The sequence below is a fragment of the Poecilia formosa genome, unplaced genomic scaffold, assembly GCF_000485575.1.
Source record: "Poecilia formosa unplaced genomic scaffold, Poecilia_formosa-5.1.2 Scaffold7, whole genome shotgun sequence".
Taxonomy (NCBI): Eukaryota; Metazoa; Chordata; class Actinopteri; order Cyprinodontiformes; family Poeciliidae; genus Poecilia; species Poecilia formosa.
This window is the reverse complement of record NW_006799946.1, coordinates 5,122,192-5,136,273: the sequence shown is the minus strand read 5'-3', so window position 1 is coordinate 5,136,273 and position 14,082 is coordinate 5,122,192. Positions and strand designations below refer to the sequence as shown.

The 14,082-nt window shown below is 40.0% G+C and overlaps 2 protein-coding genes across 2 annotated transcripts in view; one reads left to right on the top strand and one right to left on the bottom strand.

The window, feature by feature from the left end:
• tubgcp2 (tubulin gamma complex component 2) overlaps window positions 1-6,625 on the bottom strand; it is an 11,841-nt gene extending 5,216 nt beyond the window's left edge. Inside the window, exons 1-12 of the mRNA XM_007572924.2 lie at window positions 6,514-6,625; window positions 5,991-6,154; window positions 5,237-5,365; window positions 4,917-5,084; window positions 4,017-4,173; window positions 3,721-3,928; window positions 2,919-3,118; window positions 2,472-2,661; window positions 1,964-2,109; window positions 1,708-1,888; window positions 1,415-1,595; window positions 805-977 (exon numbers count right to left, since the gene is read on the bottom strand). Coding sequence (XP_007572986.1) covers window positions 805-977; window positions 1,415-1,595; window positions 1,708-1,888; window positions 1,964-2,109; window positions 2,472-2,661; window positions 2,919-3,118; window positions 3,721-3,928; window positions 4,017-4,173; window positions 4,917-5,084; window positions 5,237-5,365; window positions 5,991-6,140 — 1,883 coding nt within the window. The 5' untranslated portion in view covers window positions 6,141-6,154; window positions 6,514-6,625. The remainder of the gene's footprint in view (window positions 1-804; window positions 978-1,414; window positions 1,596-1,707; window positions 1,889-1,963; window positions 2,110-2,471; window positions 2,662-2,918; window positions 3,119-3,720; window positions 3,929-4,016; window positions 4,174-4,916; window positions 5,085-5,236; window positions 5,366-5,990; window positions 6,155-6,513) is intronic.
• A 689-nt stretch (window positions 6,626-7,314) lies between these two features.
• kctd2 (potassium channel tetramerization domain containing 2) lies at window positions 7,315-14,065 on the top strand. Its single transcript, XM_007572914.2, has 6 exons — window positions 7,315-7,950; window positions 9,196-9,304; window positions 9,399-9,490; window positions 9,639-9,734; window positions 10,057-10,182; window positions 11,856-14,065. The coding sequence occupies exons 1-6, from the start codon at window positions 7,588-7,590 to the stop codon at window positions 11,883-11,885; spliced, it is 816 nt and encodes a 271-aa protein (XP_007572976.1). The 5' UTR covers window positions 7,315-7,587; the 3' UTR covers window positions 11,886-14,065.
• The last annotated feature ends 17 nt before the right edge of the window (window positions 14,066-14,082 follow it).

Here is a 14,082-nt window from a genome sequence, read left to right as displayed (position 1 = left end):
GAACCTGTATTTGCCTTTGAATGTTAAGTTTTATACTTGAATTTTTTGGCAATGTTGAGAGGTTTTATTTTGACTCTCTTTGCATTATTTAGCCTCTTCAGAGCCTTCATGTGTTTTCAGTCTGTTAAAGGAAGTATTATTGGTAGCAGTACAATTTGCACAATGCCTGTTTTGATTTTTTTCTTAAAAAAAGTTATTAAAAACAAGTTTTTGTCTAAATTAAGGTGAATTCATGGTTCCTTTTTTCATATAATGTAACCGGTATTATTAAAAAAAATAATAATTATGTGATCGGTATCAGTGATCGGCCGTGATCGGCCCTCATGGGTGATCGGAATCGGAATGAAAAAACCTGATCGGCACATCTCTAACAGATTTGAATAAATATCTGATTAGCTTTGACAGTAATCCACTGTTAAATAGTGGAATCATATGTCTGTGTTAATAAATAGTCTCTGCCTATAAAAAAAAACTCCTGATGACAGCGTCTCTATTTACACTTTTGCTCCAGTTTTCCTCTCTGACCTTTCACATTTTAAATATCACCTTTTCCATCAATTTTTAATCAAACTAGTCACCTTAACCAACATCAGCTGTGATGTTCAAGGTTTTCTGTTTATATTTCAGTCTAGGCTTACAACACATCTGCTTCACAGTCATCAGCCACCACTTTGAATTTTAACTAAACCCCAACGTTTCTCCAGGAAAGTCATTTGAAACTGGAGGTTATGTTTGCAGATTTCTGTTCAACGCTATTTTAAGTTTAAAATAAAAAATCTATGTTCAAGTGCGATTAAGCAGAACCTGTTGATGATGAGCGACAGTGGCCACTTGACGATGTAGTCGAAGGAGAAGGCCTCCAGCCCGCTAAGGGCCCCATCGGTGGGCTCCGCGTTAATGATGGCTTTCTCCTGCTTGGTCTCAATGGCGAGGACTCGCAGCAGCTGAGTGATCACATCATGAGGCATCAAATCGATCTAAGAAGGTGGATGTCAAAGAAAAAAGGAATCATTTCTTTTTACCATGTACGGCATAAAGATTTTGATGAGACTTGGGTTGTTTTTTTTCCCCCCCACTTGTTTTCTGTTAATTTATCCTTTCCCCCAATAAGAACTAAACAATTTAACTTTAACTTGCTATCCATAAAAACTACAAAATACCCCCCCCACCCCTCCGAAATTAAGGGAAGATTTAATTCTAGCTCGTTTAATGTTAAACATTTGAAAAGAAAAACAAACACAAAATTAAGGAATGAAATTCCATATTTTCCCAGGATGCGTAGAAACCGAGGGGTGTATGAGCAAGGCAATGAAATTGAGGTAAAGACTCTCCAGGCTGTTTCTGCATGATCTGACTGAAACCGAATCATGTCGACACAACCGTAAAGGAAAGCAGTGAAGCAACTTTCTCCCACCTTCAGGTCGTCTTTGAAGGGGTCGGTGTTGGCCGTGCTCATCCTCAGAGCCAGCTCCAGCAGCGCTTCGAGTCGGGGAGGAACAATGTCATCCACTGGTTTCTTTAGCTCCTCTTCTGTCAGGTCCATGAAGTGCACAAAGAAATCTCCTTTGTCCATTAAAAAGTAGTGCTTGATTGACCTGGTGGACATAAAGTAGAGGCTTATGATTTAAGGTCGGCGGGTTGAGTCGCTTCACTCCAGGGGTGGAGAACGAGCAGAAACTTTGGCTGCAGCATCTCTCCATCATTCACCTGAGACGTAAAACCAACTCCTTCTCGTCCATGAGGAAGTCCAGCAGGACCTTGCTGGCGTAGTTGTAAGCTTTCTCAATCTGCTCCACGTAGGCCCGTTCCTTCAGCGTGTACAGCACCTCCTTGGCATCTGGACACGTCACGTCTCGGCCGCACTCCCGCACCACATTCAGGTACTTTCCTACAAAATAGTGAAAAAAAAAACTGTTAAAACGCAGGAACTAAAAAGCCGCTTTATGCTTTTGTTTGTTGTTACCTGTGCTCAGTATTTTGTCGGCCATTTTCTGGAGAAACGAGGGGATCCGGTGCTGTACGATGGTGTATCTCTGATCCCAGTATTTGTCGTTGTAATCTTCCTGGATTTTCTCCTTCTGCAGCTCGTGCTCCTCCACCATAAACTCACTGTGCAGCAACGAAATGCAGACAAACACTAAGAACATCCCCAAGTCTTATTTGCAGCATCATACCACTTATTTTGTCACATTACAACCACAAACTTTGCATTTTGTTGGCGTTCTATGTCATAGACTGACACAAAATAGTGCATAAATTGCTAAGTGAAGAGAAAATGATAAATGTTTGGATTTGCTTCTTAAATGTACCAAGGTAAAAGAAGTTAAAAATCATATTTAGTACAAAAATAACCAAAACATTTTTCTTCTACTTTGTTTTTATGCAAATGTAGAAGAAAAAGTTGTAACAAGATAAAATTTTACAAGGTTCACTAAAAAATACTTCTCTCTTTCTGATTTAGCTGTACGAACCTGTAGGGATCCTTGATGATTCCTCTGTAGATCCACTTCTCCAGGATTTCAAAGTACGGGACGCTGGCTGCTTTAGTGAGGTAGAGGCACAGCTCCTGAGCCTGGCTATCGCCCGTGTAATTGAAGGTCCGGTCATGAAGAAGGCTCAGTGTCGCTCCGCCCATACATTCCCCTTTGTCCAAAGAAGAAGCTGAAAGATGTATTTTCACAGAAAACGGTTAGTGAGAGTCATTTCAGCTAGAGTTGCATGACTATTTTTATTTTAAAGGTCTTCTGAAGAACAGAAGATTGCTTTATTAAAAGCAGGTGTGCATTTTGTTGTTTGTGCCTGCAGCGCCCTCTGGTGAGATCGTCAGGCAAAACAAACCTGGTTGAAACTGCAGACAGAAGCAGAGACTGCAGAGTCAAATCAGACAAAAAAAAAAAAAAAAGCGTTCTGCTTCTTACCGATAGACGCCAAGATCTCCATGGTCCTCATGGTGGGTTGGATGTAGAACCAGAGTTTCTGCAGAGACAGAAGGCCTTGCCGCTGGAGGTGCTCCAGCTGAGTGACCAGGATCAGGTACTCCTTCATCAGGGTCCTCATCGCCGCCGTCAGCGCGTGGTTCACCTGGCCGTACTCAAACGACGATTTCTCCTCAATGAACCTGGAAAACACATTTAAGCAGGTCGAAAAGAATCAAGTTTAAAAGTTCAGCCTTCTTAGTAACTCATCATTCCGCGCTATTTGGGGGGGATCTCTCGAAAACAGATCCAGTCAGTCAGCATGTGGATTATACTGAAACTTCACAGCAGAGTAAAATGTCTTATGAATGATTTTTCTGGATTCTGACACATTTTTCATGAGTTTCCTGAGTTCTTAATCCTTAGTAGCAAATATATCCTACGGCTCTAAGTAAGTAAAGAAGACATTAGTTTTCTGAGAATGTTTTCTTGGAAGAAAAGTGACTAAACAGAAACCGCAGTAAATTAACAATTTCTGTAATTTTTAAGCTCTAATCATGTAACGTACCTGTAGGAAAACCAAAATTTGATTATTACAAGTGAAGAGAGAAGGACAGAGGAGCATAGTACAGAGATGACGCCATTAAAAGGAGTATTTACTTGGACAAGGGAAGTCCAAAATTACCTACATCTGAAGTTTTTTTTAACATAAACCAATAGATTTTAAGCGTTTGTTTCTGTTCCTGTTGATGATTACAGTGTAATCATGAAAATGACAACCTAAGACTCTGTTTCTTCTCTTTACCGTGTTATAGTTGAGTAATATGACGCGACTGGCAATATTCTGTTAACCAGCTCCTTGATGGACATGTCCAGCGTTGCATCAACTATAAAAGAGCGGTTCTGCCTCCCCAGTACAGGCTGAGCGGTGATGTCTCGTCCGTCCACCCCAACCAGGACGAACAGCAGATCCTCAACCACAAACTGCTCCTGAGAGGGGAGGGGCAACGTGCCTGGCCACAAGAGGTTAAAAAAATTACACAGGAATCGGCACAGAAACACACAAGTGGGATAAATCAGGACAGTCCGCTCTGTGTGTACCGATGGTGACGGCTTGATCTGCAGGAGCAGGGCTGGTGATGAAGTCTCCGATGAGAGCGGGACGGTCGTAGACCCAGTTAGGAAACACGGGGTTGGGCTGTGTGGGGTTCTTCTTGTTGTGTTTGTCTCTCAGCATCTTCCGTGTGACTTCAGCAGGCTAAGGTCACAAAAAAGTTAAACGCGACAAATTTTTGCTGGATTACAAATTGTTATTGCGATGTGGAGGATCTTCAGCATGGTCTGAATCTTTAAAAAGTCTGATTTCTTTTTTTTCCCTGACAAGTGATCAAATGAAATTAAACACTGCCAGGTTGTGCCCACACAAACACAATTCTTCAGTATGAATGTTGAAACCGCAGGAAGACGACTCAAGAGTTAGCAACGAGGTGTTAGAAAACTAAAGTCACATAAAGCACAGAGATGTAAGAAGATATTTAAAAATGAATCTGTATTGTCACATGAGCATTTACACTTTAAGCAGAGACATCAAGTATGTGAGAGAGGTCGCTTTGAAAATATGGTTTTACTATCTTCTTTAACAGGCTTCAAGCGATTGATTTTTCACTCTCTTGCAGTGATAATGAGCTGTAAACATGTCATTAGATATCGTAAAAAAACAAACAAAAAAAAAAACTTCTTTTCATACATATCTGCGCTTCCTCCAACTTCATTTAAAACACGAGTAAAAAAAAAAAAAAATCTACCTCTGAAACATTTTTACTCAGTAACCATCCACACCTAAAACTGTTGTCATGGCAACCTGGTAGCTGTTACAAGATTTAGCTCAGTGACCGGAAAACGACCAGATTTTTTGAGCTGCCAACCAGTCAGGACCAAAGAAGATGAGAATCACCCGCCTCCAGTCACCAGACGATTTTATTTGATTTTTTTTTAACTCACCAAAGGGGCGTTGGAGCTGGCCGCCACATTGCCGAGCTTCTTCCGCAGTTCGTCCAGCTCCTGCATGGACATCTTTGTGGTGGTTTGAGGCAGAGTGTAACTGGTCACTGTGGTTGGGTTTGAAGACTCTGACCTCTCTTTGGCATTCTGTTGTAGAGACTGAAGTGTCTAAAATATAAACACAGCAAAAGCAGGTGGAAAGGTTACGGATGCTGAAAAACATTCTGTTTAGCAGTAAAATGTTTCTATGAAATGTTTGAAAAAAAGAAAACATAGAAAAAGAAAAATCACTCCAAATGTGCTGTGCTTTCACACGTTACCTCTTTATCCTCACAAAGTTTGGAGAGCAGATATACCAGAGGGTCAAGATTACGGACATTTTTGGACTTCAGCTCCTCGTATTTCCTCAGAAAGTCTTCAGGTGTTTTTGAGAACTCTGCTAATTTCACCTGAAAAATTATACAAGATAAATTTAATTTAAAAACAAAATATTTCCCTGGCAACATATCTCCAGAGTTTCCCCCAGTGTGTTATAAGCCTGGCAGTCCACCAGGCTTTACTTGTGCACCCATCAGGCTAAGAATCACTTATTTAAGGTTTTTTTTTTTTTTTTTTTAATGTTTGCATTTTTAAGACTTTATAGTTGGTGTTCAGATATTAATCTTCCAATCTTTTAATATCATCATTATCAAGTGATATTTTCAAATTTCTTGTCAACTTTAAACATTTTTTTAACTCAAAACCACGACAGGCTGTTGCATGAATGACTGCCCGAGCGCCCCAACCACAGAATTTAGCAAGTTTCCGGAGGGAAACTGTGCATCTCCTTTCATTAATGAATGCAAAATCATATTTTAACTCTCAGTATAGTTTGTGATACCTAAGTGTACATCAAAATTTTGTTCAATTGAAAAATATATAAATATTAAAAAATTTTCAGAAGGCAGTAAAAGAAAACATCAACAAAAAATGACCAGCAAGTCATAGATGGAAGTAACTGAACAAAGGATGCTTTTTGACCTCGTTTCTGTCCTCTTTACATTTCTCGTACTTGTGTTGGTGTGTGTGACCCACCTTGGCACTGTGAGCAGAGACTGTGGTGGTGACATAGGGAGTCCTGTGTTTCTGCAGCAGGTCGATATATCCCTCCGCCCCATCCCCTCCTCGGACCTGCAGGAGGCTGAGCAGCTCGTTCACATCGTGGTGGATCCTGAATTCACTCATGATGGCTGTGGCAGCTGAAAGGAAGACATTTTATTATGTTTAAGAAGAGAGGTTGGGACTAGCTAAGCTCTACTTCAGAGAAACATCTGCACCAGAGCTGCTGATTCAAATGGACAATAGTCTTAGCAAGCTTATCCTAATATAACTGGATTCTAAACAATTTTAAAAGCCGTATGTTCTACTTAACAACGATAACGCGCAGCTGCAGTTTACGTTTTCTGATGCTAAAAAGCTAACTAGCCTGCAAGATGTAGCTGCTAAATAGTTGATAGCTTACCCAGTTAAGAAATAAAACAATAAACACCAAAATATAACAATATTATACCCTTTTCCTCAGCAGTAATACAGCAAAACGCTAAGGTTGGTACAATACCTGTTGGTCGAATTAAATAACAGATTTCAACAGCAGAGCTACCAAACGCGCCCACCACCACTCAAATTCTCCTTCTTCGTTTAAAAACATCTCTATCTATTACTCAACACTGGCCTCTAGAGGTCAAAAACACACACTGCACGACTGTGCTCCATTTTCTGGTTTTATCAAGTTCTGAAAATACAATAACCATTTTAAATGTTGATGTTAGCAAATAGTAACAAGTTATTTGACTTCACAATTAACAGTTCTTGTAATCTTTTGAAAATTACATTTGAAGTTTTTAATACTAGTTATTTATTTTTATTTGTTGACTTGGTTTTGAGACAGACTTAAGTACAAGTGTAGATGTAATATTTTCTCTATTTTGTAGTGGTGTTCAACTGCTTATTGCACAGAAAATGAGTTGCAAACACAACTGCAACTCTGGTTATCTTTTATACTTAGCTTTCTTTCCTCACACAGCTTGCCTGTAATTTGCCTGTATTGCTCTGAACGACCAGCTTCCTTTGCAGTTACCTTTTTAGTGTTGTGTCAAATAAAGCAGTCTTGTCTGTGAATATAGATCATAATAACATACAGTTTCAGAATTAAAAATAAGTTTTTATTGGTCTTAATCTTAGTAATTGATACAATATTTTTCAGTTGAATTATGTAGTGTTATATTTTTTGTTGCACGTGTACCTTTGCAAAGAAAACAAAAAATAATCACTGTGCAGAGTAAGCAAAGGACGCTTTTATTTTGAAAAACCATGACACAGAGGAAGTAAACAGTAATCACGTTACAACCCGGAAGAATTGCCCTTCTCTGAATAACGTTTGAATAGCAAAGAATGATCACTGTATCTTTGGAAGAACCGATTAACGACAGAACTGCAGCGGTCTTCCAGCTGCTAGTGGTCATATTTGTGTCCTAATCTGCGGTCTGTAGGTGGAGGCGGCAACGCCCTGATGCCCTCGGAGAACAATCCCCCCGTTCTGTTTACAACCAGTCGGCTGGGAGAAACTGGTTCCCCGCAGTGGGTCGTTAGCTAAACGGTTCTGCCGTGAGTGTTGTTTAGAAGGGGGGGGAAAATGGCTGAACTGCATGTCGTGGAACCGAGTGGAACGGCGACCATAGAGCAGCCCGAACATCGCGACGTTCGGGGTTCGATGCGTCTGGCGTCGCCCACTCTCTTGATTCCTCCGCGGAGCAGCAGCCAGCTTAGCCCCGGCGGAGGAGGCAGCAGCGGAGGCAGCGGCAGGTCGGTGTTCGGCTTTCCGCTGAAGAGCAACCCAAGCTCGCCGTCCGAACCGTTAGACAAGCCAGGCTCACGGTGGGTTCGGCTTAATGTTGGCGGGACCTACTTCATCACGACCAAACAGACATTATGTAGGGATCCAAAGTCTTTCTTGTTCCGACTGTGTCAAGAAGATCCTGACCTGGATTCTGATAAAGTGAGTGCACTTAAAGACACTACATATTGGTGTTTTCTACCCTTTCTACCAATAAATGTAAATTAACAATTAAAAAAACATTAGATGATGAAGTAATTACTCCACAGGATTGCACAAAATATTTTTTTTATAAAGCACTCAAAATTATACACTACTAATTGTCTGAAGAATTAGATTCTGAAGAATTTGAGTCGTAAAGGGTGCTGAAGGACACATATTACCCCAAAACACATGCTGTACTTTGGTATTGATCATAGTGTATTTTTCTGCTCTTCCAGACGGAATCATTTTATTTTCTTGATTGTTTTGTTTACATTTGACTAGCTATGCCCGCGAATTATGGGGGAAATAGCATCACAAAGCTGTTTGTAGCCTGCTTCGTTTTTTTCCCATCTGCTTTATCTAGCACTCATAAAACAAATAAATGCTGCATTCCTCTTAAAACGCCTTAAAATGGCACAGTTTGTCAGTACAGCAGCACTCCTTCCAGTCTCTCACATAGTATTACTGGTATTACATCTAGCCATGTCAATGGTATGGGGCTGTTCTGCAAGTTCATGTGTGTTGAGGCTAACTGGTAGATTTGGGCTAATTGAAAGTTTGTAATAATCCTGGAGTTCTTTAGAAAACCAAACCTTTTGGTTTAAATGACTTTACTTGAAATTGTTGCTAAAGAAAAAAGAAATCCGACCATTTGGCCCCCCTCACAAACTGCTCTGTAGTGTTTTGCCGTTGCCAATGTCAAAGTTCAAACATTTTTAGCCACAGCAACATGGTTAGCAAGTAAACAAAACGATGTTCTTTAAGTGCTTAAATATAATGGAGGGAAACAAATTGTCCACAGTTATTGATGATGTGTCAGTGTATGTATAAAATGCTGTTGGTTCTATGGAAACTATGGCTTTAACAAAAGGATGGAAACGATCAGATGCCAGGAAATTCCTTCCAGGACAGCTGAACTTTCACTGGATGATCTGAATCACTATAATTGATGGCAGATGTGAGCTGAAGAAGACTGAATGCTTAAACAGAATCATAAAAAACAAAGCAGTAGTTTAAAGTAGTCAGCAAACAAAAATACCTTTTTGTCTCCTTGTTTAAAAAAACCCCAAACAAAAACGTATTTGCGCCATTACTCGTCTTCAGTTCCACACTGATGCCATGCAGTCCATTGGTAAAGCTCTGGTTTTCCATGCGGTACAGTCAGAGCAAGATGACCGGTCACTGTTGTGTGATTAATGACAGGACGAGACTGGAGCCTACCTTATCGACAGGGACCCCACGTACTTCGGCCCCATCCTGAATTACCTTCGACACGGAAAGCTGATCATGGATAAGAACCTGGCTGAGGAAGGTAACGCTTAACAGCATCTGACAGTGAACGCTGTAATCGGCGCCATCGGAAACTCTCGTTTTAAAATAATAATTTAAACGCACCAATGTTTTAGGCGTTCTCGAAGAAGCCGAGTTCTACAACATCGCCTCCCTGGTGAGGCTGGTCAAAGAGCGAATACGGGACAACGAGAACCGAACGTCTCAGGTAACGTGAGAGCAAACGGGCAACAGAGCAGTTGAACAGACTCATCTGTTGTGCAGAAACAACTTAAATAATTGTGAGCTTGCTTTCAGATGATTGATGTTTATTTGTGTGTGTGTGTGTGTGTGTGCGTGCGTGCGGTGTCCCTCAGGGCCCTGTGAAGCACGTGTATCGAGTACTGCAGTGCCAGGAGGAGGAGCTCACACAGATGGTCTCAACCATGTCGGACGGTTGGAAATTTGAGCAGGTGCAGATAACGAAGCTTTGGCTTCGGGCATTTATTTTAAAGCTAATGCTTCGAAATTTTACATCAGATGCTTAAGCAAAATCTTTTAAATCCTAAATTTCATGCTCAAAGGTAACTATGTAGCAGACATCCTGAACTTGATTAACTTCCTAGTTTACTTTTACATTTTTTAAATAAAAAGTGATATAGAAGTATAACTGTTGGGTTGTTTTTTTTTTTTTTTTGTTTTTTTTTTTTTCATCTCCAGCTCATCAGCATTGGCTCCTCCTACAACTATGGGTTTTTTTTTTTTGTTTTTTGTTTTTTTTTTTTTCATCTCCAGCTCATCAGCATTGGCTCCTCCTACAACTATGGGAACGAGGACCAGGCAGAGTTTCTGTGTGTCGTTTCCCGGGAACTCAACAACTCGACGAATGGCATCGTTATCGAGCCCACAGAAAAAGCCAAGGTTGGTGTTTGGGAACTTTTAAGCAAGTAGCTGGACATGTGGATAATAAAAAAATCAGTTTTACCGACACTAAACTAAAACTTCCAATAATCTCAATAAAAAGTATGGATGCACAGATAACTTTGGGTGATCTATCAATGAAAATGATCAGTCAACCTTAATTTTCTAATTTTATCTACTTTGTCAAAGGTCTAAAAATCAACCTCTGTCCTCTTTTGCTTTGCCGTGAGATGGGTTTGACTGATAGACCGGTCCACCAGGTCATATCTCCACGTTTGCAACAGTAGTTACCTCACCGTTGCCAACTTAGCAACTTTCTTGCTATATTTAACAACATTTCAGACAAAAGAAATTGGCATCGGCAAAAATCTGAATCGACAGGTCAGGCTTTTTATTTTTATTTTTATAACTGTATTTTTATTTTTGTTGATGTTATTTGAGTACACTCAAGAAGAAAGGTCAAACAATACATAGAAATTATAAAAGACAAAAGATATAGAACAATCGAAACAAAAATCACACACCAGGGGGAGACTCTTATTTTAGTAACACAAAACACAAGGGGACCATTCATATCCAAAATTAGTCCTGTATCGTTGATGCGAAGTTTGTCCATTTTTCCCATTTGTCCAGGCATTGCTGTTCCTGTGTCCTCAGTCTGTGTTAGAATCTCCATCTCAAATAATGAGTTCACAGTTTGTATCCACTCCTTTGTGGTAGGAGGTTCAGATTTGCACCACTTTCTGGTTACCACCTTTTTGGCTGCCACCAACAGAGTTTTTAACAAATAACAGTCATTATTGAGTACAATATTGTCCAAAAGACCAAGGTATAAAACCAGACCGGACTTAGCTATTGAGTAACCCAATATTGTTACAATCTTATTGTGTATTTCGTTCCACAACTGTGTAATTCTAGGGCAAAGCCAGAAAATAGGCGTGTGATTAACATTTAAGTGCTCCACAATCTCTCCAACATGGCTGAGCTCTAGATTTGAATTTACTAGTAATTTGGGGTGGAGCTCGCGCATCATTTCCTCTCTGAATCTGTTGAGATCTTCCTTCATTTGTTGCCTTTATGCCTTCTTTGAGTTCTTCTATGTCTTGCTTCATCTCGTTTTTAAACTCTTTTAAGTCTTTAGAAAGCGTCTTGATACTCTCCAGTAACGCGTGTTGTTGTAAGTTAACGCTCGCTTTCCTTTGGTTGCATTAGCCTCATCCTCACTACCGTCTCCCGACTGTTCACCAGTATCTTGTGTTTTAGACGTTTTCTTTTTGGTCTTGTTAATTTTCGGCATCTTCCCACTTTAAGTGGTTTAGACTGAAGTTTTGGTAATTATCTGAGTTAAGCAGGGGGGAAATTTAAATACTGACATGGAGGAGCCTGTTTCTACGTGACCATCTTTTTGCAGCGCTGACCCGGAAGTCCACAGGTCAGGCTTTTAAAAGATCTGTAATTGGAGATTGGACATAAAACTGCAATCTGTGCACCCCTAATTAGTATATAAAGGGTGAGAAGTGAAAATAAGTTTCACTTTTTAAATTAAATCATTTAACTTGTTGTAGGATTCACCTGCATGGATGCATCACCTGTAGGAAAACAACACCACCACCAAAAGATTTAGAAGAATCTCAAAACTCTCTTTTAACTCAACTTTTGCTTCCGGCCCTCAGATCCTTCAAGAGCGAGGCTCCCGGATGTGAGGAGCCGGCGAGTCGGAGCGGAACCGACGGCACCATCAAAACCACGAGCGCACACTCCAGTTATCATCGATCAGCCAGCTGCCCCCCCTCCTCCAGCGTGCCTTTCCACCGCGGAGGCTCCCCGACGCCTCCTCGTCTTTAGCGTTGCAAGGCGGCCCCGGCTTCTCTCCTCGTTTCTTCTCCCCGTTTTAAAGACACGACGAGTGAGGCGATTCTCCTCTTTGGCTGTGACGGTGAAGTTTTGTTGATCTCAGTGGATGGGTGCACAGAATAAATCCTCTTTCCCTTTTAGCGGCTTTTATCAGATCTGGGATGTTCGCTGTGCGTCACAAATTTGGATCAATTCAGCAGAAACTCCGCAGGACCCGAGCATAAAGGAATTAAAAGGACTCCATTTTTTTTTTTTTAAACCCCGGCTGCAAATGGAGCCTCGACGCAGCAGATTTCCTCGTTACTTCTGGAGACGGAGCCTAGTAGGCGCAGTGTCTTCTCCGCTCGTTAACGGCTCACAGAGAAGAAGGAAGAGACCCTTTTTCTTCCTTTCCGTTTCCTGTATGCGGCTCATTTCGATCTGTGAAAATTTGGAATATTTCCACGCAAAAGAAAGCAGCTGACTCAAAACGGACCATTATTAGTGCACAAACGTGTCCAGGCATGTAAGGAATCTATATTAAAACCTATATAGTTGTCAAGATGAAAATATATGAAATTTTGAATGCAAACGGTGTAATTACTGACTTCTGTATCATAGCTGTCCTATATTTACATATTCTTGTGGGTGAGTTTATTTAAACAAGGGGGGGGAAATATATATATATATATATCAGTTTTGTTACCAGACTAAGCGCCCGTTAGAGTGTGAGTTTGTGTGTGCAGTGCCTCTCTGTTTTCTGTCCATCACTGAAATATCACACTTTTCACCTGCACGTTTTCTGTAGTGTACCTGAAAAGAAAAAGGAAACAAACAAAAAAACAAAGGTGTTTTACAGCTTATATATATCCTACTTTGATCTATTGCATATCTTAAAATTGTAATTAGGGATGAAGAAACCTTTCGCCTGTTGCCGTCTGAGCATAAAAGCGTGGCGAGGTTCGAACCATGGCCAGTCCGTAATCGGCCTCAACACATTCGCTGCGTCTTGTGTTTACTTCTCAGCCTTGCAGCCAAATGTCGTCTTGAAGTCTGCAGCATGTGTAGCAGCCGCGGCGCGAGCAAACTGTCCTGCTCGCACTTAAACCCCGAGCCTCCATCGATGCAGGAACCTTGCAGTTTGTAAGAGAACCTCTCAGAGCAGAAGAGTCCTGACTTTTATCCTCTTCAAATCAAACGCTAAATTTTTTTGTTTTTGCGGTAGATGGCCAGCAACTTAGATGCAGCAGGTTTTCTCTTGAAATATATACAGTTTCATCTTATTAAATGAGACTATGGTTGAAAAGTTTATATATTGATTTATTCTACTAGCGGGGATATGTTTCAAGTGTTGATCTCTGCTTGTTCATTTTGATAAAAGTGACTTTTAGCCAAAGGAAACCTAAAAATTCAGCTTTTCAGAAAATTTGAATATTACATAAGACCACCAAAAATAGTACACAGTTGTTAGTTGTGTAATCATGACTGGTAACTTAAGCTGTCCAGAAGATGCTCGTCGACACTTTCCATGTAGAAATTAAGTCACAAAGCTCATTGTTCACAGAAAGCTGTAGCCAAGAATATTGATGGAAAGTTGATTGGAAGAAAAAAAATATCAGTAAGCATTAATAATAATAAAAAAAAGTACCAGAAAAAAAACTTTAAATAAATATATTATTGATGTAAAAGGAATGTAGTTTCACTTTTTGGATTCTAACATCAATGTATTTATTTAGTTGAGATAACTTAGAAATACAGTTTAATGATTAATACCAACCAGAACCCAAACTATTATTTTTAACTGAAAGAAAATGCGGGAAACAAAGTTTTCTGATTATTATTTTTTTTTTTTTGTTTTAAAATTTCCTGCTCGATGAATGACCATAACAGGTAATTTATCCTAAAACAATGATCCGGCCCGCCTCGCTAAAAGATGTCCGATTATTTCGGTTCTATAACCTGGAGAAAAATAACCACAATATCACAAAAAAAAATAAATAAATAAAATAGAAGCAAACATGTATCAGTAGTTCTATTTGCTTTCTTTTTTACTTTTTTTTTAAAAAA